Source organism: Nelusetta ayraudi, unplaced genomic scaffold (assembly GCF_046127955.1).
Source record: "Nelusetta ayraudi isolate G7.1 ecotype Tasmania unplaced genomic scaffold, CSIRO-AGI_Nayr_v1 ptg000011l, whole genome shotgun sequence".
Classification (NCBI taxonomy): Eukaryota; Metazoa; Chordata; class Actinopteri; order Tetraodontiformes; family Monacanthidae; genus Nelusetta; species Nelusetta ayraudi.
In genome coordinates this window covers 12,156,692-12,178,340 of record NW_027466061.1, presented here as the reverse complement: position 1 = coordinate 12,178,340, position 21,649 = coordinate 12,156,692, and the positions used below count along the sequence as shown (strand labels likewise).

The 21,649-nt window shown below is 42.6% G+C and overlaps 3 protein-coding genes and 1 long non-coding RNA gene across 4 annotated transcripts; 2 read left to right on the top strand and 2 right to left on the bottom strand.

Moving 5' to 3' along the window:
• Window positions 1-6,383: 6,383 nt before the first annotated feature.
• On the bottom strand, window positions 6,384-9,218 carry LOC142884213 (uncharacterized). The gene is made up of 3 exons (XR_012926141.1): window positions 8,926-9,218; window positions 8,760-8,825; window positions 6,384-6,839 (listed from the first exon to the last, which is right to left on the bottom strand). It is a non-coding gene; the product is annotated as an uncharacterized LOC142884213 (long non-coding RNA).
• Window positions 9,219-10,171: 953 nt separating this feature from the next.
• rps28 (ribosomal protein S28) lies at window positions 10,172-11,657 on the bottom strand. The gene is made up of 4 exons (XM_076021040.1): window positions 11,534-11,657; window positions 11,209-11,256; window positions 10,793-10,916; window positions 10,172-10,286 (listed from the first exon to the last, which is right to left on the bottom strand). The coding sequence occupies exons 1-3, from the start codon at window positions 11,570-11,572 to the stop codon at window positions 10,794-10,796; spliced, it is 210 nt and encodes a 69-aa protein (XP_075877155.1). The 5' UTR covers window positions 11,573-11,657; the 3' UTR covers window positions 10,172-10,286; window position 10,793.
• Window positions 11,658-12,650: 993 nt separating this feature from the next.
• On the top strand, window positions 12,651-18,086 carry LOC142884212 (potassium voltage-gated channel subfamily V member 2). The gene is made up of 4 exons (XM_076019729.1): window positions 12,651-13,305; window positions 13,830-14,463; window positions 15,259-15,384; window positions 17,069-18,086. The coding sequence occupies exons 1-4, from the start codon at window positions 12,782-12,784 to the stop codon at window positions 17,396-17,398; spliced, it is 1,614 nt and encodes a 537-aa protein (XP_075875844.1). The 5' UTR covers window positions 12,651-12,781; the 3' UTR covers window positions 17,399-18,086.
• Window positions 18,087-20,137: 2,051 nt separating this feature from the next.
• On the top strand, window positions 20,138-21,324 carry insl3 (insulin-like 3 (Leydig cell)). Its single transcript, XM_076019728.1, has 2 exons — window positions 20,138-20,487; window positions 20,742-21,324. The coding sequence occupies exons 1-2, from the start codon at window positions 20,298-20,300 to the stop codon at window positions 20,924-20,926; spliced, it is 375 nt and encodes a 124-aa protein (XP_075875843.1). The 5' UTR covers window positions 20,138-20,297; the 3' UTR covers window positions 20,927-21,324.
• The last annotated feature ends 325 nt before the right edge of the window (window positions 21,325-21,649 follow it).

Here is a 21,649-nt window from a genome sequence, read left to right as displayed (position 1 = left end):
GCAAACTGGTTATGCTATTACTAGTTATGTTGTTGACAAAGCAGCAGCAACATTTTCCCCATCTCTGTCTTTCAGCGACGCCTTGGGGAAAGAATTCGGACTGCAGGCATATATAAAACCTGCAGTCCTGAGAGACAAAGTGTAAATAATTTTAGCAGGACCAGGCCGGGGCAGGACGCGCATGCTGAGAGGATGTCAGTCGTTTCCTCTGGGAGCTCTGAAGGTGCCGTCCGCAGACCAGGATGAGCTCCATCTCGCACCAGCGCGTATCCTGCAAGCCTTTCCCACGTCCCGGCGCTTTGGCTCCTGCCTCTAAATGACTGCAACAAGCTTTAAATAAACATCTAACCTCTAAACGAATGCTTTACAACTCTGGGAAGAGTTTGCACAATCTGACATGTTTATACTGTGAGGAGCATGGAGCATTGTACTCCCCCCACCCCGATCCCCTCACTTGAGGTCAATAGATTAGTAGAATAAGTTATGCAAGGCCGAATTATATCTGCTCCAGTGCCCTGTTTCTGCAGCTGACCACTGAGTTTTATCAACACTCAAATAGAGCCAGTCACTTTTAGATGCGCCCGCAGGCTTCTCCTTTTACATTCCTCGCGTCTCATATTCGGGATGCACATGCACAGACGTGTCACACTGTACAGATGGATGTGTTTGTGTTTTCACTGAGGGGGTCGATGCGTCTGGGACTCTTTTCCTGCTCAGGGACGAGGTGCGACCACCAATGCACGTCCTGGACGCACATCAATCTCGCCGAGACTTTTCCTTTTCCCGTCTACTGTGCTTTACCACTTACACAATGAATGAGCATCCCAGCTGTTCAGGAAGCGGCAAAGTACAGAATGTACACAACGGCCTCATTTGGAAAATGGGGAAAGAGTACAATGTGAGGCCGACCTCTGCAGCTGTGCATGCAGCTCGGGTCGCTTTAGGCTTGCAGCTCTTAGCATGTACGATGTTGATCTTGGCCTCTATAGCGAGCAAACACAAACTGTCCATGTCCAATAGCAAACATACCTGATCCTGTGACCGATTGCAAGGGCAAGAGAGACCCCTTCCGCCCCCAACCCCAAGAGGCGACACACATTTAAAGGCTCTACGTGAGATACTGTTTGATCACTAGAGGTCGTAGTTTTGCAGTGCATATACACCACAACAAACATGCACAAAATGCCACTAATTCCACACAAGTGCAACAAGCAGAAGTTCTCCAAAGCAGTTTCGGAGCAGTGCACAGAGACCCTCAGGTATGAGATCCTGGGTCGCACAATTGCTGCTACAGTGGCCTAGATAGCTCGACACACTGCAAGAGAGCACATGCTCTCAAATCCTGATGTACACACATACCAGACATGCTGTCACTGGTGTGAATCCAGGTCTAATGCAACATGACAATGCCAATGGTTTGGAAAGGAAGGCAGTCAACTCTCATTGCAACAGATTCCTATCATATCTTCTCATAGATTTGTGATAACTGCGGTTATATCAGCGACTGTAATTACATCGACTGAGAAGCAAAAGCAGATATTTGCCCCAACAGTAAAAATGCATTTGCCAATAGTACAGATGTGTGATGGTTGCCACATCTTGTGTTCATCTACCTGAGCAGAAACTGTGGAAGCCAAAACAACAATATTGATATTACCACTGGTTGAAACTATGGAACAAACTTCTTCTGATCTTGACAGATGCTGGAAGGCGGGTTTTGTTACTTTTGGAGAGCAGCTATTTGTCTGCTTTTGTGCTTCAAAGGTGTTGAAAAGATCTATGTTACTCTGGATTAAACTGGCATTAGTGATTTCTTAAGCTTAAATAGTGCAGGTCAAAGTCTTCTGGAAGAAATCTATATTTATATCTTCATCTTGTGATGCTTTCTACACCGCAGCAGCAAAGTCTGGATGCTGAATAGCCAGCGTGCTAATGTACATCACCAAAAGAGGGTTGGTTGAAAGTATCCATCATGCTTGCTGTTATGCAACCAGTGCCTAATAACTTATGTAACAAATTAAAACATACTAAAATCCTGAGCGATGGTAATGAGTAATTACACAGATAAACTCACTTTTGCACTGAAAACGCTGACATTGTGAACAACCAAAACATCAAATGCGTGTTGAGGTTGCTGACATCAATTCTGTTTGCTCTGGAAGGCCAAAACAAAGAACCAGGGTCAAAGATGAATTCCAGGCCAAAACACAGAGCCTGAAAACAACACAAATCTACATTAGCGTTGTCTGGGTATTTGGCTCTAATCAGGGCGGCTGTGGGTGCTAAATGAGTTCAGCAGAACTTGGAGCTGAGTGTTTGGGTTTTATAAGAAGTAGCTGTTAACGTTCCCAGGAGTGTGAGAGAAGGCATTTTTCCCCCCTGTCCCCCGCCTACCCCCGAAAGGCCCTTCAGCGGTTTAAACCTTGTCTGGAAAGACTGGGTCCCATGAACTAATTGGCCTCCCATGGCGCTCAGTCAGACGCACTGCGTCCTGCACACAGTAAAAAAGGCCTCTAAGCCACAGTGTATAAGTTAGCCGTTGCTGTGAACACTAATTTGTCGTTAAATCAAGATTATTATGGGTTGGGTCAGGTCAGATGAGGGATGCCCTTGACTGAAGAGCGACCTGACTGTGAAAGATGGGGAGTACAGAAACAAGGATAATCAGCCGACAGCCTCTTGTGTCAAGTGTGGAGCAGCTGGCAGAAAAGATGGAAGGCTTGAGTTTCAAAGTCTTCTTGTTGAACAGCAGTGGGGGGGGTCTGACCCCTAACTGTACCGCAGCAGCTGTGTGTTGCACAGCATATGTCTCATTTGGGCTCCAAAGGAACAATAAACTGTGCGTTTGTTTTGTAAGTGCAACCTGGCAGGGGCTGCCTAGCGTTAGCTGCCTGCATCAAATTAGAGGGGAATGTTAATGGAGAAGCATTGGGTTTAGAATTAATGTGCTACGCTATGAAAACTGAGAGTACCGAGGTCTTGGTTGAGACAGGCCGGCTACTGCCTCGCTGTCTGTGTTTGCGCTAAGCAAAGCCAGCTAGCTGCTCTCTGAAGCTTTGTGTTTACACTACAAACCTGTGTTTCGTTTCTTGTCACATAAGTCACGGCTAGAGAGCAAATACACTTTTGTGCCAAAATGTCAATGTATTCCGGTTGCCATGACTTTGATAGTGTGTGTGTGTGTGTGTGTGTGTGTGTGTGTTTGTGTGTGTGTGTGTGTGTGATTGTGTGTTTTTTTTCTGACGTCGTCAATACCGTGAAACCCACCTACGCTTCATTGTAATCTTACCATCTGCCGTCTATCCAGCCCACAATGATGACTGTGGTGGCTGTTTATCTCCAACCTCCAGGCCCTGGTGATGCTGAATGGCTTCGTTTTGGCAGCGGCAGTCAAAAATCTTGTTTAAAAGGAATTTACAGCAATCATAACATGTGACAGTCTTGCAATCACTTGATGAAGTGAACAATTCAAAAACAATTCCCTTTAATATTTTACTTGTGTAGAATTATTTCGACTCCTGGAATTTTCAACATCGTACAAAAATGAATTGCTGACCAAAACAATGTAAATTTGTTTTTGGGTTCACCATAAAATATATTCAAAACAGTGTTTGTCACACCATAAGTACAAAAATGTTAGCGTTACTCATTCATAAAATATTCTTGGAGCCAGGAGAAGGAACAACTCAATGCTTGATATCTGAGCAGATGATGGATCAAAACAGTCAGTTAAAGGTCAGTTAAATATTGACCCTGCTGGGTGTGTTATCCCGCATGACCGCTTAATAGCTGTCAACAATGTTAAGGTTTAGCTGTTTTGTTCTGATTATTTATCTTTGCAAAAATTCTGATCACAAAATTTTTAAGAAAATTAGCAATGAATTGATCAAATGTTTTCCCACTAACAACAAACGATCAGTCTTTTCAACAAAATGTGACAAATGTTTGCAGGTGAATTATTTACAGACAGTGTGGATAAACACGATAGTGGCGTGTTAAAAGATAACATGTTAGGATTTGCTTGCTTTCGAAAAGTTCTTGCTGCCAAATATTAACTACAGCCATTTTTTAAGGCTTGGGAACTTTGCAAGTGTAGAACTAAACTAACCAAAGCAGCCTGGTGCGGCTTTAGCAAACTGACAAAGTTAGCTGCCTTTTTCTACCTTTGTGCTAATCTACACTAAGATAAATGAGACTCCTGGCTGTCCATAAACTTACGACAATAGTTGTAATGTAGTCATGGTTTCAGTATTTTAAATTTAAAGAGGCAAAGAGGCAAATGTCAGAACAAAACAAACCTTCGGCGAAGACAAATAATAAAAACTAACATTCAAAATGCGGGCCTGGGCGACAATTGTGTGAACACTATGAGTTCACTGTTGCACTTCTTCATGTCAATGTATGTCAGTGTCTTTTTTTCTTTTCTTTTTTTTTTTTTTACCAGTGTTTGCAGGCGGAGGCGCGATACATTATCAACTCATGCCTCCGAGCTCGTCTCGCTCTGCAGTGTCACTTTCTGCCGTCTGCCTGCACACCTGCTATTTGTGCTTTGCAAGGGATTATGGGTGGATGCATTTTTCTAGACCCATGCATTGTGGGGGATGTAGCTTTTGAGAAAATAAATGGACGGCTTGTTTTTTTGACCTTCGCAACCCACTTTTTCCACTTTGACTTACATAAAAGTGAGTCAGGAACAGGTGTTTTTCCCTGTCATCCTTGAAGCTCTCCTCCCCGCACTTTACTCGTACTTTACTCTGCATGCTATTAATGCTCACACAAATATTTGGCCACTCTGTCAGTCGTGTTAGTAGACGTTTTCACATGTAGCCTCACACTTTGAGTATCATAAAAAGCATCCTGGATATGATTATGAGCATAGAGCACACTGAGGATGTGTGCACCTGGATTAACGGAAAAGATGATTTGAGAGGAAATGTGCTCACAATTCCAAGGTTTTAATCTCTGGAACATTAATTCATTGCAGTTTTGCTTTTTATTCAGCTGCAAAAGAAGTGAAAACTTGGCTCTACATCCTCCGGGAGTCTAATTAGGAGCTTACCTGATAGAATTACACGACAGGAAGGGAGAGCGGGACTGTGCTGCGTGCTGTTGTGGAGCTTTGCGTTCAGAGGGCTTGAACAAAGGCCAAACAGCCAGGGGCGAATGTGTCTTAAGGGGGCAAGCAGACTGTGAGAAAGAGAGGCAGAAAGCGGCAGAGGCGGGAGGGTGAGAGCGGTGGAGAGTGTCCTGTAGTTACCTCTGCAGTGACATCCCTCCCCATCCTGCTCTGGGCCCCTTTTCTAAATGAGTGTGCTGTGACCCAGGTCGTAGCTGGGTTCAGAGTGCATAAATCAAACACACACACACACACACACACGCACACACACACACACACACACACACACACACACTGCATGACCTCTGCACATCCTGTCAGCCAGCATAGGGGAAAACATTCTCAGTGGACAGTCTCCATGGTGTTACTGTACTATGCATGAAAGGGATATTCTGGTGTTCTGGGACTTGTGAAGCTCTGCTGTAATACTGAGGCTGTTTTGTCCACATTTTTTTGCCCAGGGTACCAGCAAGGAAACCTTGGTCTGTCACTAAAGATGGCTTGTGGAAATGTGACAGCTTTTGGTCTGGTCTTCCTGTTGTCCACCTGCTAGTGCAGGGGTGGGCAAACTTCTTGACTGGTGGGCCACAATGGGGACCGGAGCAGCAGCAGATGGATGAAGTGTTTTGGTGTCCCACCTCACAGGAGAAAAAAATATACCATGGGATATGTAGGAAACGTGCTTTCATGTCAATTTAAAATGAACAAAAGTGTTACAACCAAATATGTGTCTTTGAATCCCCACGTTATTTAGCTCTTCATTGAAAAGACTCTTAAAGCACTGGAAACGTCATGAAGTACAACTATTTTACTGCTTACTTACTATTAAAATAATTTCTTCAAGTTTGGCGGGCCGGATTAAAAAGCTTAACACATTTGGCTCCCAGGCCTTACTCCCTGCACGTTCTTCCCTCCTGGTCTGCTTTTGGTCCCTCATCACTCAACATCCCACTCAGTGCCTCTGCTGCCAGTGTGCGTTGGCAGCAGAGGCAAACTGTGAGCACAAAAGCTGGACCTTCACCTCACCAGACGTAGATGTCACATCATCCACATCCACCCAGCAAAACCAAGCCGTGATTAGTCATTTCACCCCTCAAACCAATGAAGCAGCCAGCTGACTGGGAGTGTCTCGGTTCTGACGATTCCGATTGGATAACATGCTCTCAGGACAGTGAACCTTTCATTACTGGTGTGAACTGGACAGTAGGCTCATATAGATGAGAGAAAATGTATTAGATGTATTATATCAAATTAAATGGAATTCTAGAAATATTTTATTTAAAGGTCCAGTGTGTAAACTCCTTTAAGCAGGCCCATTATTTAAGGAAGCCCGCTACATACAGCGTGTCTCGTATTTAGGTTACTCTCATGAGAGCTTCCTTAAGAAATGGCAGTGCAAGATGGCAGCTAACTAGCAGCAAGACCCTTATTGCTCTAGGTATATTCTTATGAATATGACAACCGTTCTAAGGGTAGGAAAACCAAATGACTTTCATTGTACTGTGAGTATACACTTTTATTAATGTATTTATGGGCAGTATGTTAAGCTTAGACCAATATAAAATCATAAATCAAGCCAAATTTGACACTACTCAAGAACATTTTGTCTGGATACGTTCTACTCCTCCTCTGAAGGCGTAGAGAGACCTAAGGGTTCCCCACTGGTCGCAAGTGTGTCGCCTGGCAGGCGACACATGTTGGGTTCCAAAGCTGCATGCTGCGGCTAAAAAAAGGACAGCGGGGATGTTATGGTTCATGGAGTTCATAAATGGACACAAAGAATCCAGTGTCAGCAGATGTGTTCAGATCAGCCTCCATCAGTTTGGATCAAAGTGAAAATCAGCATGAGGACCCAACTGGAGGGACATTCCCCAACAGTTTGATCTTGTCTGAGCTGCTTGCACAGGAAATATTATTATCAAGTGCAGATTCTAATTTCCACAATAAAAGCCTGGGGTGCATTTTATTGCGTTTTGATTAAAAGATTAACGGCCCTGAGTAAATCTAGAGATCTCTGTTGTTCAATCTAGACACAACATCCTGTTTGTGTGTGTGTGTGTGTGTGTGTGTGTGTGTGTGTGTGTGTGTTCTATATTTTTTTTGATGTTGCCATATTACTCTTGCCCACAGACAAGACAAGACAAGACAAGACACTGTTAGTTCTGACAGTGCTGACAGTGCTGCAGCTGTGTCAGTCCTCACTCAGTGCTGTGCTGTGCAGGCAGACAGACAGACCGACAGACAGACAGACAGGGAGCGGCCTTGCTGAGGGTGTTTCTGACCTGGTATGCATGGCAGGGGAAAAACAGCAAGCCAAGGAGAAAATGCATCAACACGTGCCACTATGTGTTTGTGCAAGGCACAGTGTGTGTATCTGTGTGTGTGTGTGTGTGTGTGTAGACAGGTGATAGTGATGGAGTGAGTGAGGTGACAACAAGTTGTTCTTAAAACCCACAATGTTCCTCTTTTAACCTTTTTTTTTTTTTTTTTTAAATTAATTTCACTGATGGTTGATTACGCTCACATAACATGCTCAAGTTTATTATTATGATGCTATTACTGGCTATGTTTGAATCAAATAAATAAAATATGAGGGAAAAAACCCCAGTGTTTCTCTCAACACTCGCCTCTGCTACATCTTCTCGGACTACCTGACCGCCAAGGTGCTCCACTTCACAAACATAATGATCTGTGAAGGATTAACTTGTGGCTCGGTGTTCGGTTTCCTTCCGCGGTCTGTCATTACTGGTTGGTAAAAGCCCCCAATGTGATCCTCAGACGCTGCAGCTGCAGTTCTGGGACCAACACTGTGTCTATTTGTGACGGTAAACACTCTGCAGCATAAAGGCACCCCTGTGCTCCCCCAACGTCCAGAAATAGATCTGTCCATCACCCTAAGGAGGGTGTCCACTAGAGGGCACTGTTCAAAGGCGTGTGGCCCCAAGGAATTCAAGGCCTTGTATATTGGTATTTAAAAAAATGTATCACATCTTTTTTAGTTTGCAGTGGCACAAATGAAAATTTTTGTCAACACCAAACCACGCATGCAGGCAGTCCAGCACACCCCAAGCGTCATTCAGAAAGCTGAAGAGAGGCAGTGGGTTCAACAACAAACAAAAAACGGAAAAAACAACAACTTTTCTCACTATCTCGTAGTCAAAACCTTTCTTTTGCTCTCTGTTTGTAACTGTATCGTTGGCTCCACTGCCCTCTTTTAAAGATGGGAGGTACTGCACCATTGATCCCTTTTCGCACCTCTCATTGTTGTCGTGTTCTCACCTGTTATGTGTTTCAGAAACACTGCAGTATTTTTGTTTTGTAGGGCAATTATGTAAATGTATAAACGTCCAAACGTGTGCACATTTGAAAAGAAAAAAGAAAAATAGAGGCTGATTTAAACCAAACCATGTTTGAAAAGCAGTTTGACAGCGTGTGCACACTGAAAAAAAGTGTAAAATCCTGCACAAGTGCCGTTGATGCAAAGGCTGCAGTTGTCCCATGTCTGTCACTGATTGACACGGTCCATTGATTTTCTACGGGCTTGGTGTAAAGTGGGGCAACAGGGGGTATAGGAAGGAAGGCCATTAAGCACACAGTTTCCAGCAGCTAACAGGCCTTATCACAACACGCAGCTCACACTGACCTGCGTCCCTGCACAAACAGCCGAGGAGCTCCTTCGCCAGCCTCCCGCTGGAATCCAGCCAAATACCTTGCTGGTGAAAAACAGCTCATCACCTTGACACAATCAGCTGCAGATCTGCAATACAGAATGCAAAGTATTTAATGCACTTTGTGTTGCTAAGCTATACACCTACATGTTTGTTCTTTTTAAGTATAAAAATCATCCTCTGACAAGCTGAAAGACTTCTGCCCTTGTTTTGTTTCAACTGTGAAACAGTCTTGTGATTCTCTGAAGTTGTTTGGTATCCGAATGGCAACCTTAAAAGAACATGAAATACAAAGTGTGATTTCAAACAGAACAATTTTACAACTTCAAAGGAGCTGAATGTTAGGGGATAATAATAATTCAGTTGCTCTGGTGCCTTTAGTAAAACATGATGTCACAGCACCTTCTGTTTGCATTGTTCTGCTGTTAATGCATAAAAAATGTGTTATTGCATCAGCCTGCAACTGAAAATGAGAGAAAGACTCATTTTGACATGTACTTGAGACTTTCTAATAAACAAGAAGACAAATTATGTTTTTTTTGTGTGGCAATTTTGCAGGTTACGCTAACCAAAAGCAGTTTCTGCTTGTTTGTTCTTTCAGGAAATTAATTGGCTGAAGAGTTTGGGTTGTTCTGCCTCAACTGACCAGTCACTAACACCACAGGTATGTCCAAACCAAAAGAACTGGCTCGGGACGAGCAGACATTCTGGCGCTGAAAAATATCACACTTGGGAGGACAACGGTAGAAAAATGCATGAGTATGGTCATGGATCTTTCTGTCTCCAAGAAAAACATGTCAGTGTACTACATAAGGATGTCTTCTTTTGAAAAAGCTGCTACAGAAGAACAACCTCTGCACAGCTTTTCTTTTTCTTTTTTTTTTTTTTTTTAAAATCCTGTCATTTATTTCCCTCAGAGTCAGAAAATGTTCTCAACCTAGACAAGACGTGAGCATTATTCCTCCTCAAATGTTTCAACACTTACTATGAACTCATAATGTAGTATCTGTAAAGAACGACTAATGCTGCCCTCTGCTGGCCATAATGTAAAAAGCACAGCCTGACCCTGGCACAAAGCATCATGCTCAAGTTTTATGGCGGATCTAATTTAAGAATCAAGCAAACTTTTGTAAGTATGCCGAAAAGAATAGAATTCTGAGCAGCTTAATACCATCGTGTTTATCAACAGTTAATTGTTGCTATCTGGAGCCTTTCATATGGAAACTACAGTTGAAAAATGTTATAAACCTCATTTATTACCTTTTCAGAGGCCATACTAAATTTGCAGCCTTATACCTCCAAATTGCATTAATCAAAATACAGATGTACAACACACTCTTAAACTTTTTGAACCCACATTACAAAATAAACACAGGACATTAACTCATCTTAACAACATCAATTTATTTGAAAAAAGTCTGAAATGGTGAGCTGTTGGCCATTCCAAGCAAAACTTTTCCTCCCGTCTTGTCATTGGATGTTCACCTCAGTTTCAGTGGGCCCTGTTGGAGAGAATGCAAGAGCAGAAATTACTTCTTTGTTTTTCACAGTCCGGCAACAAGTAAAGAAGAAAGGGAAATACACAGGATTTGCTGTAGTTATACAACTACCAAGTTCTGTTTATATTTATTCAAAACCAGTTCTGAAGAATCAGATAGATCAGCCGCACATTAGAGATTTCCAGAAAAAAAAGGGTGGAAATGCGCTGCAGGTAGCTAGAACACATTCAGATATCTTCTCAGATTCTTAGAACACTTGAGTGTTACAGTAATGAAGTACCAATAATAATAATAATAATAATAATAATAATAATAATATGTATTTCCCTAATTTAAAAAATTGCAATAATAATAATAATAATAATAATAATAATAATAATAATATGTATTTCCCTCATTTAAAAAATTGCAATAAATCTTTGCTCTTTAGTTGAGCGCCTTCATTTAAATCCTACAGTCATGTCACTGGTTTCTCTGCTCTGAACAACTATGGATTTATTTCCATTTACCCTATCGCAGCCTCCTGGCTTCTCTCTCAGACTCTAGAAGTGTCAGCACATCTCCTTCTCTGACTGGGCCCTTCACGTTCCTGATGATGGAGCGGTTGCTGTCATCCATGAACTCAACACGGACCTGCAAGTGGCAAGAAGCAAAACAACGACAAATTTTAGTGGCGCTAGTGGAACTTTGAAAGCTCTGGTATCGCCACCACACATCATATCCCCACCATCGTGAAGATCCATACAACACCAAGTGAGGCCCAAACTGAGTGGGCGCCATCACACTGTATGTGCATAAACCCCAATACTGACAGATAATCGTCAAACTTTACACAAGTGTCTTTGAATAAGGAAATGGTGGTGGAAATTGAAAATGGGCTCAAGGTAGATAGGATTGCGCTACAAAATTACACACGTAAGCATACCTGTGTACATTGTCCCTGGGAACCTGTTCTCCCGAGGACCTTGGTGACCTACGGATAGAAACATCTTACAGTTAGGTTGACACAGATAAATGAGATCAGACACAATTTACTGTAGCTATCGAACAGCTACTGCTAAGGCTAACAGGGCTAGCAGAGGGTAGCATGGACGGGCCTACATGCCGAAGCCGAAGAACCAGGCGCTGAAATAGCGCAACAAAATACCGTTTAGCGTCATTATTTTCGACCAAAATTAAGTATCAAGTGTTCGTATAGACGTCTAGGCATCCGGATGTGATTATCTTGATAATAAAATCTATTTTCTTACTCTTGCGAGCTTGATCGGCTGCACGCGGCTGGCGTCCATGTCGTCAGGTAAGACAGGAAAGGAAGTTACGTCACGCAGAAACTGACTATATCGCAGTAGTGCTCGTAGTTTTTGTTTAAATAGTTTTTTTTTTTTTTTTAATTTCTAAACATTTATTATAACGCCAGTAAAACTATAATGTATCAAGTGACTAATAATAAATAAGTTGCTAAGGTGTGATTTGTGCTATTTAGAATTGACTAGAATTTTATTTTAACTTGTCCGTTTCCTTTTCCGCTGAGTGGAAGATACCATTCTCCAATAATTCATGGGTAGGGATGTAGGTCGTACCATCAGTGATTTTAGACAACATACATTTGCTGTACAACCAATTCAATATAATTTCAAGTTTTGGATAGGTTTGGTGTTTTTAATCTTGTGTTCAGTCCACGTTTCAGGTTTTCTTGTAAATTACTTTTTGCTGTAGACTTGTATTTTTTTTTTTGCAAATCAAATTCAATTAAATTAGCTGTGTTGTAGTCAAAACAAACCACACTGAGTTAAAATGTGAATATAAAATCCCTAGCTTTATGCATTTTCCACACTTTGCTCTGTTCTAGCCAAAACAATATTATATCTAACTAAACAATTTTACTTGCACGTTGCCCCTTAGCACTTGACAACTATGAAGTTAGATTACTGCGTTCTTCATCTTTTCATGGGTGCCAACAACAGTCTAAAAAAATTGGTTAATCATCAAACCGGTGTGAAGTAATCCAACATAAGAATGTATTTTTATTTGGTCAACCAATTTAGCAATCTAGGCAGGGCAGTAATCTACTTGTAGCACTGGTATGAAGGTCTTTTCTATCCACTCTGCATAGCCTTGTTAGAAATGTAGTCTTGTCATCACATCACTCTCTCTGCTTCGCCTCCTCTTGCAGCGCAAAGCTTTAAATCACTGCGCTAATCCTTGTGAACAGTATTTTTAACTTGCGTTTAAACAGCAAGGACGGCAATAGGATTAGAGAATCAGTCGAGTCTGAATCCCTAACTCATGCAGTTGATCTTCTTGCACGCTGAGAGAAGGACTGTGTCTATTTCAATATCTTTAGTTCTATAGTTCTATCTCTATAGTTTGTCTCTATGTCATACAATTAGGCCTATATGGAGATGCTGTGGAATACTTTTTCTTCTTGTCCTCACTGATTTTTTTCCCCCCGAAGTTCTACCGAACTTTTTCCTTTGTTGATCCCAGGAGCTGTCACCATGGAGAATGTCAGGCCCAAGCTCAAGGTGCTGAAAAAGCGGCGCTCCAGTCTTTTTGCGACAATAAAACGGGATTTGAGCATCTCGAACAGCATCGACGACCAGGCGAGCGAATTTCCCTTTTCACAGGACAGTTCTGTCAAACCATGGACGTCAATGGACAATCTTGACACTCCAGATGAGAAAAAGAAAGAAAAAGAGGCACCCAATCCAAGATTTGCAAACATTGTCAACCTCAACGTGGGCGGGAAGGTCTTCCACATCCCGAAACACCTGGTCCTTAGATACCCTAAAACCAGGATTGGAATTCTTGCCCTTTGTACTGATCCAGTGAAGCGGCTGACACTCTGTGATGATTACAACGTTCAAAACAACGAGTTCTTCTTTGACAGAGACCCCATGTTTTTTCACTACATTTTTCATTTTTACTGCAGCAGGGTCCTTTGGGTGATGGATAGTCTTTGTCCTGTCAACTTTGAGGAGGAGATGTCATTCTGGGGCCTGAAACTGAAGGACACTCCAAGGTGTTTATAATGTTAATGATGCAATGTATCTTACTAAGTATTTTGACTTGATTCAATTTGATATTTAGCTTTGTGTTTTGTTTAGGATGACATTCAAAGGTAGAAAATTATGCACAATTTCATAACATTTTAATCGTCCCAGAGCCCATTGCAAACAGGCCCAAGGGACAAATTCAACCAATACTATTCAGGAAACAGCAGATTTAGCCTTCTGTTTACTACCTTTTGGTTACAAACTACAACAAAATTCCTGGGTTTTAACTCTCATTCACAACTGATGCCTTGTTGGATCTTCCACCTTTGGAAGGAAATGCAAACGTGTCGTGATAGGTGTTTTTTCTCGGCTAGCTGGCACCCTGTGTGACATCACAGAGGGCTGGTTTACAGAATTTTAACTGACACAGATTATTTCTAAAGTGAATATAATTATCATAATGTGAAAGCTTTCAAGGGTCTTTGTCATGTCTTTGAAGGAAAAACAACTTGGCTTCCATTTCATCGTCCTCTTCTTCACCTCGTTACAGGTGCTGCCGTATTTTGTTTGAGGAGAAGCTGGATGACATCAGAGATCACTTGAAGGTGAACCAGGAGCTGATTGACGAGATCAAACCCCACCAAGATGACGAGTGTTACAAGACCATGTTTCTCGGATCGTTCCGGAGGTCCTTGTGGGACCTGATGGAGAATCCTTACTCCTCCCTGTCAGCCAAAGCTTTCGCTGTGTTTTCCAGCCTCTTTGTGCTCATCTCGATTGTTGCCATGACTATGAACACTGTGAAAGAACTTAGGGAGTACAAACTAGCCGGCAGAACCTACATGGAGTGGATAGAAATCTCTTCCATCCTTTTCTTCACCTTGGAGTACTTCTTGCGGCTGATGACCACGTCAAACATTAAACATTTTGTGAAGAGCGCCCTGAACTTTGTTGACGTCGTGGCGGTCATGCCCTACTTCATACAGATCCTGTTTGAAGCTTTTGTCATGGACTCAGAGGACATCAGCGCGCAGGAGGACCTGAAGACCATGGCGAGAGTCAGCAAAGTCAGCAAGGTTCTCAAAGTTGTCAAACTGATGCGCATCTTCCGTATCTTGAAGCTCGCCCGCCACTCCACCGGCATGAGGGCGTTTGGTTTCACCATCCGGCAGTGCTCTGAGCAGGTAGGGAAGAAAACACAGAGAGACAAAAAATACATCCATACCAAAGCTGTTAGCATTTTATTTTCGGAGGTATATAGAGCAGAAATGCTTTCATCAAAGTTGCAGCAGACGGCTGAGACTGACTAATTCGCTCTGTGTCGCCCACAGAGTTGCCAGTAACAGACACAGCAGGTTTAGTTTTGATAGGTCACAAAATGAAAGGAAGCAAGGAGGCTTGGGATAGGGAAATTTTCTCAAGGAGCAGTCATTGGACAATCAGTGATTAACAAATAGACATAAAATCACAATTGAATTCTTCACATTACTGATATTTTGCTTCCCCCCCTTTGGATATTGGCTTATTTATGTGGCTTATTTATGGCTATCAAATGTAGTCTAATTTCCATTATTTTCTTACATTTCACGTGTGCCAGTTTTTGGTGGAAAACTGGTAAAATGTAAACATGATTGGGGGTGAGGTGTATTTGCTAAAAAAAAAAAAAAAAAATAGTTCAGTAAAAGCCTTTTTTTTTTTTCCTTAAAAATGGTTTCAAAACAAAAATTCTAACTCGCTAATTTTTTTTCTAATTTGCAGGAGAGGTCCAATTTTTCAAAGAGTCAAATCAAACGATTGGCTTGTCAATCAAACTGTGCTTTTCCTCTGGCACATTACCAATATATGGCAGTATTAAGCTCGTACCCTGAGGATTGTAACTCGTCAAGTGACTTCAAGGCTGTTTTTGGATTTGTTAAAGTACAGATGATGAGTGTTGAATGACGCCTGCTGATGACACACACTCCTCCGTCTTGGTTTAGGTGTGCTGCCTCTTTCTTTTCATCGCCATGGGCATCTTCACCTTCTCTGCTCTCATGCACTCGGTGGAGGTGGATCAGCCTGGAACCCCGTTCAGCAGCATACCGGATGCCTGGTGGTGGGCTGCGGTGAGTGTGATCCACTGTCATGTTCTACACAATTTTGCAGATCGTTATTTTTCCTCCTGGACCCTGTTGCACAATCGACTATCCAGAAAACTTAACAGATCTGCAGTAAAGATCATATTCAGCCTCTGTCTGAAACTTTGGCTTGTTTGGTAGAGGATAAAAGAGAAGAAAGCTTTTTTATTTGGGAATCAGTTCATTTGTTGACATGGCCGAATGATTTAAAGTTTTGGTAAAAACTTGCTCTTAAAAGCGGAGCAAGGAAAATAAATAAAAGATAGACTTTTCTTATTTCTGGGGAGTTCACTGACAGGCTGGAGCTGTTGTTAAAAACCACTTAAAGAAAGTGTTGCATAAGACAAGACCTTTAATACGTCTCTTGCCAAGCTGCTACTGCAGACTAACTGAAGCATTAAAGAGAAAGAACGCAGTTGGAGCCTTGACTCGTTGGGGATTAGGTCAGCTGGGACCTTTGCTACTTGCCGAGTCAGACCAGGGCGCAAGTGATCAGTGCAAGTCAGATTTGTGGCTCTGTGAAGTAAAAAAGAAAAAAACGTAATTTCAAGTGGACCTAGTCTTTATGTAAATTATTATTAGGGAATGAGAGCACAAGAGCTATTCATTTTCAGGGACTAACTAACTAAAACATGCATGTGTTAGTGTGTTTTTAAATCACATTTCATGTCGACAAAGTCGTATAAAATGCTTTAGAGCCCTTTAAATATGCTGCATCAAATGATGGTGCATTAAACCCCCTCAAAAGTTAGTCTTTCTTCGATCTCCCATTTTAAAAAAACTTTATTAGTTCCAATTGTGACTCGTCTAAGCAGAATTTCATTCAAGGCAACATGTGATCAAGTGAAATTCAAAGGAAAAGGCATTGGGGTGGGAAGTTGATTCTTAGCTGCTTACTGTTAGCTTTGCAAGGGTAACTTGATTCTGCTTTTGCTTTTTTGATGGTATGATGATATAATGGAAGTAGTTTGGAAGATTAACAAGAAACACCATTTCAATCCATTCCCTGAACATTTTGTCTTTTTAGATTATTATCAACATTGTCAAAGCATTTTACATTATAATACTTCAGAATAAGTGAATGCATTATATTTAACTGACGAGCCGGTTGATGTGAAGGAATCGCTACATAAATACATTCTCTGGGACTTTCAGTGATTTCAGTAAATATTATCCAATAAACACATCCAGAAATAATTTCCTCCTTAATTTTCCACATTCAGCTTAATGAAAGTGTCCCTTCTTGCCAATGTTTAGTTGGAATTTCCTGGAAGGCTGGTGTGTGATCAGGGCTTCTCTCCGCTCTCTTGCACTCTCATTTAGAGACATTTGGGTCTTTTATTTATTTATTTATCTGGTGGCAGCTGTTAATTTATATGTGTCTAATCCCCTGTAATACACTGTAATGCGTCTTATTTGTGGCCAGACACAGTGATTGCATTCGAGAGATTGAGTGTGTTGCAGTACATTCCTGCAGGCTTATTTGATGCTGTATCTTCTGAGAATAACTGATTTTTGAGTGTTTCCGGTGTCTCGGGGGCAGATGAGGACTTTTCTCTTCGCACAAAATGTTTAAGGAATTTATTGCCATTTAATTCCACATGTTTTCCGGTAAAAATCGCGGGCGAGCGCACACACAAATTAACCAACTGGAGTCTTTATCATCCTGCAGGTGAGCATCTCCACTGTCGGCTACGGCGACGTCGTGCCTATCTCCTACCTGGGCCGCTGTGTGGCGTTCGGCTGCATCTCCTTTGGCATCATCCTCAACGGCATGCCCATCTCCATTCTCTTCAACAAGTTCTCCGACTACTACGCCAAGCTGAAGGAGCAGGAGTACAGCATCTCCAACACCGAGCGCCAGTTCCAGCTCACCAAGCGGCTGAAGCGCAAATTCAATAGCTGCCGTGATTCCCAGCCCGACGACTCGGACGACGACATCCATTACCGGCCTCATTGCAGGCCCAACGCGAGGCAGACCATCCACGAGGTCGACGAGTAAGGAATGAGGCCGTCGACCTTTGTGACCTCGCTAAACCTAAATGGCCTTATCATGCACGGGTCTAGCAAGCGTCAAGACCCCATCTGCCTCCGACCGAGCCTGAGCCTGCATGGCTTCAGCTTACATAGGGAGGAGTTGAAGGCTGTAGCAGAGATCAGCTTTAAGCCTCGGCTTTGAATCAGGTGCTTTTCACAACCTTTTTGGGTTGTGACTCGTGTTCAGTCCTTTGTCTGCTTTGTCTGGGACCTGTATGGCTGGCTGGAAGTGTGACTGACTCAATGGAAGTTAGATGTTTGAGGCAAGATGGTCAATTAGTGACATTACTGGAGGAGATAACGGGGCACTTTGCATAACTTCAGAGTGACTGTTCGCAGAAAGTCAAACTCTCGCAACTGTGTTGATGGAGGTCTGCTGGTGTCTTGGAAACCACAAAACCATTTTTGGATTTTCACAGAGGGAAAGCGTTCCACCCTGTGCCAATACAACTGAAGCCAATTATGATCTGAAACAAGCATAAAAACAAACAAAACATAACATAGCATATCTCCACCCTGCTTGTCTCTGAAAAATGTAGCAGTCAAATGTGCCAGGCAACAGTGATTTAATTCTCGTAAGTGTTCTCACATGCTCCCCAAACCTGCAATGATTGCGAGAGCGAACATGAATGTGGCGCCTGGCTTAAGGCACCAACGTGTATATTTTTTGGCTTTGAGACAAATTGAAGTGTGGAGTCTTGGATGCCACCACACGAGCAGAATGGAGACACGCCAGAAAATGTTGCCATCATGGGCACCCAAAGCGTGGAATTCTTCCCCTCAGGGGAACTCCAGAAGGTTTGTGTGCATCAGGAAACGTAATCAGAGCCTCCTGTGACAGTGTGGTGACTCTTTGGTGGACTTTCAATTTTGGGAGAACTGTAAGGGGTCTTTTTTTGTGAGAAGTGCTTTTCAGGAACAACTTTGCAACAATTTGAATTTCCGCCTTCTGTACATACATTTGCACCAACCTGCATCTCACAGTCCCTCTGTCTATAAATATGTACAGAATAAACACCTGATTCAAGACTGATGTGTGTCTGATTGATAATTTGACATCTCCTTGGTTGTCCAGGCCTCGCCCGACGGTGCAGTGCCAGTTCTTGCTCCTTAATCTATCCCTATCCTTTCTACTGCTGACCTGGAGGGGAGGAGTATTCTGGGAGGGGTGGGGTCAGGAAGTCGGTAGCGGTAGCGGCGATCAAGAGACTGAGTGTAATTTTGTTGTCAAGGATTAGTGGGATTTGCACTTGTGCCTCTTGGTTGGTCAGACAAGGGTAAAAGTCGTGCTACGTGCTATTCTGGGCGGTGACAGAAGGCAGTCAGGTGGGCCCACTCAGCTTCCTGATTAACTCCTCACAACGTCTGGTTGCAAGCTCCCCCCCCACCCCCCTCCCCCCCCAACAAATAATCAGGTGACTTTAAAACATTGTTTTTGCTGTCTTCAAGTTTTTAGTGATCTCTGTGATCTACAATACAATATGTTTTTTTTGCTTTCAACAGGAGTGAAAAACCAATTTAAGTAACCCAGGAACCCCTGTGAATATTTTTACTCCAACCCCTGTCTATTTTCTGAAGGCAATTTCCGATTTGCTCTGACTGGCGAAACGTTGCAACGTTTGTCCGATTTGTCTGAGGGCCGCTGCTGCGCCGTCTGATAGTTATCTAATAGGATAAGCAAAGGATCAGGAAATGGGATGGAGGCCAGCGCCTTAACCTGGTCATCAGCACAGGTTAAAGCTGAAGAACACAGGGAGAAGATGGGGCTGAGTAAGCAGGAGCTTTGCACACATGGAAAGTTATGGGAAGCACTTTAAGTTATTATGCGTCAGTAACTGGTTATTTTAAAAGACAGAGTTAAAATAGTCTGAATTCTGCTTTGATTATTGAGTTATTGCCTAAATCTCAGAAAATATCAAAATATTCGGATCATCTCAGTCAAGAGAGAAAAAGAAAAGAAAAGTGCGCATTGCTTTATCTTTTTTGGCCAATGTTTGAAATTTGACACACTCATCATTTTTGCTTGTTTATCTCTGTGCTCTGAAGGTGAACGCATGCCTGTATGTGGGCATCAGCATCCTTGACTTTGTTCCTGTTTGCCACCATCCTTCAAAATGTGTGGAGATAAACCAAGCAACGATCAAGGTGAAGAGCTCAGTGCAACAAATCTGCATCGAGGCACTTTGACAGTTTTGAGGCAAAGTTTCACTTCAACCAATGAGGAGTTCGGGGCTCCTGAGGCCTCAAGACTAATAAAACTCAATGACATCTCTTGGCTTTGCATTTGGAATCAAAGCTGCCAGAAGTTAGAAGTTTGGTTCTATTTACTCTTTTTTTTTCTTGTCGACAGACATGTTAGTTTATTTTTTCTTTCTTGATTTACAACATTTTATTTTTTATATAATGTTGTATTATATAAAAAGCGTCTTTCCATGCCTACCTATAAGATTTGACTATTTTTTATTAATGTATTTGTTTGGATGAACATTAGATCTGCTTGACTTTATGTCTACTTAAATCTGATGATGCTCTACCTCAGTGGTCAAACGAATAATAAAAAACTCAAATCCTTCCCTAATGGCCAATTGCCTAACTCCGCTTTCAGCCTTGAGGAAGTGTTTTGCACTAACGAGCTCTGTGTCAGGACAAACTCTTCCCTCACGAAGGTCGATGCCATAATTTGGAAGATTCTGCACGTCCTGTATTGGAGAAGCCAACCCTGTGGGTGACACCCATCAGCTACAAAAACCTCGTCCGCATCCCCCCCGACAGACCAACTGCTCGCCACTCGTCTCCCGCGCAAACCCCAAACTTTTTTTTTCTGCCCTCCGCCGACACGTTAAAGTGCCATTTCACTCTGCACTATGTCCGCTAAGTGCCTGGCGTATGTGATGCTGGTTGTGGTGGCTGCAGCGTGCGCCTCCCAGGGCCAAGAGAGGATTAAGATGTGTGGAAGGGAGTTTATTCGTCTGGCCTTGTCCACCTGCGGCAGCTCTCGCCTGAGAAGAAGCGTCCCGGACGCGGAAGCGAACCACCACCGGTACTCCTATCACTGTGAGTAACACACCTTAGAGACTCAGCAACTCAGGATCTGTAGGTCTGTGCACCTCTCGAATGTTACATTTTTATTTTGGTGATGAATGAGAACTTCCATCAATGTGTTCCTCTGTTCTTATGACTTACTGACATTGACTCAAAATGGTTTGTATTATTGTCTTTTTCCACCTGAGGTTTATATCAATAAATAAGTATGACACGGCAAATTTCTAGTCTCCAGACTAAAGCCCAAGGTGTGCCTCCCTCTGCAGGGGATGAGGAGACCACCCTGGTTGGAGCCGTTGTTGCTCTGGAATCTGATGGGAAGTCGCGCGGTTCCTCCTTGGCTGCTCACTGGCTCCCCGTGTCCCCTCGGACGAGACGAGATGTCGGAAAAATATCAGACATCTGCTGCGAGAAAGGCTGCAGCTTGCAGGAGCTGATCCAGTTCTGCTAGACAGTCAGAGTCATTCAAAGTCAGAGAGTCATTAACCCTTGTGTTGTCTTGCAGGTCAAAAGTGACCCATTACCATGTGTAGCTGTAGAAGAAATACCTTAAACTATCTTTTTCCAACTTGAAATTTTATGACTTTTCCTAAAGGGACCCCATCATTAGAAAAAGTGATCCTTTTTTTTGTTTATGTTTCTATGTGGACTGTACACCACTAGGGTACTGGGATTGTCTTATGGGTGAATTAAAAAAGCATTTAAACACCAGAAAAAAAGTTCAAAGGCCACACACAAACTCTCTCTAACTCACACACACACACACACACACACACACACACACACACACACACACACACACACACACACACACACACACACATCAAAGAAACTGGATTGATGTACGAATTGAACTTGCATTTGACCTGCATGTGCACTCTTGATCTGCAGCTGACCCCTCACATCACACAAGCTCCCAAACAAAACTAAAAAAAATCTCAGACAAAAACAAATTCAGTATAGAGGATATGAAGCAGACCTGGCCAAAGTACGGCCCATGGGCCACATCCGGCTCGCATGAGACCTGTCATGAATTAAATGATATACCGGTCGATCGCAAAGACAGTTTAGTTCGAAGAGTGGAGAGCGAGAGAGAGAGTCGCGAAGATCCTTACGCGGGACTTTAGCACGATCCTCCACCAGTGTTTTGTTGTGTTATCAGTGAAGTATTTTT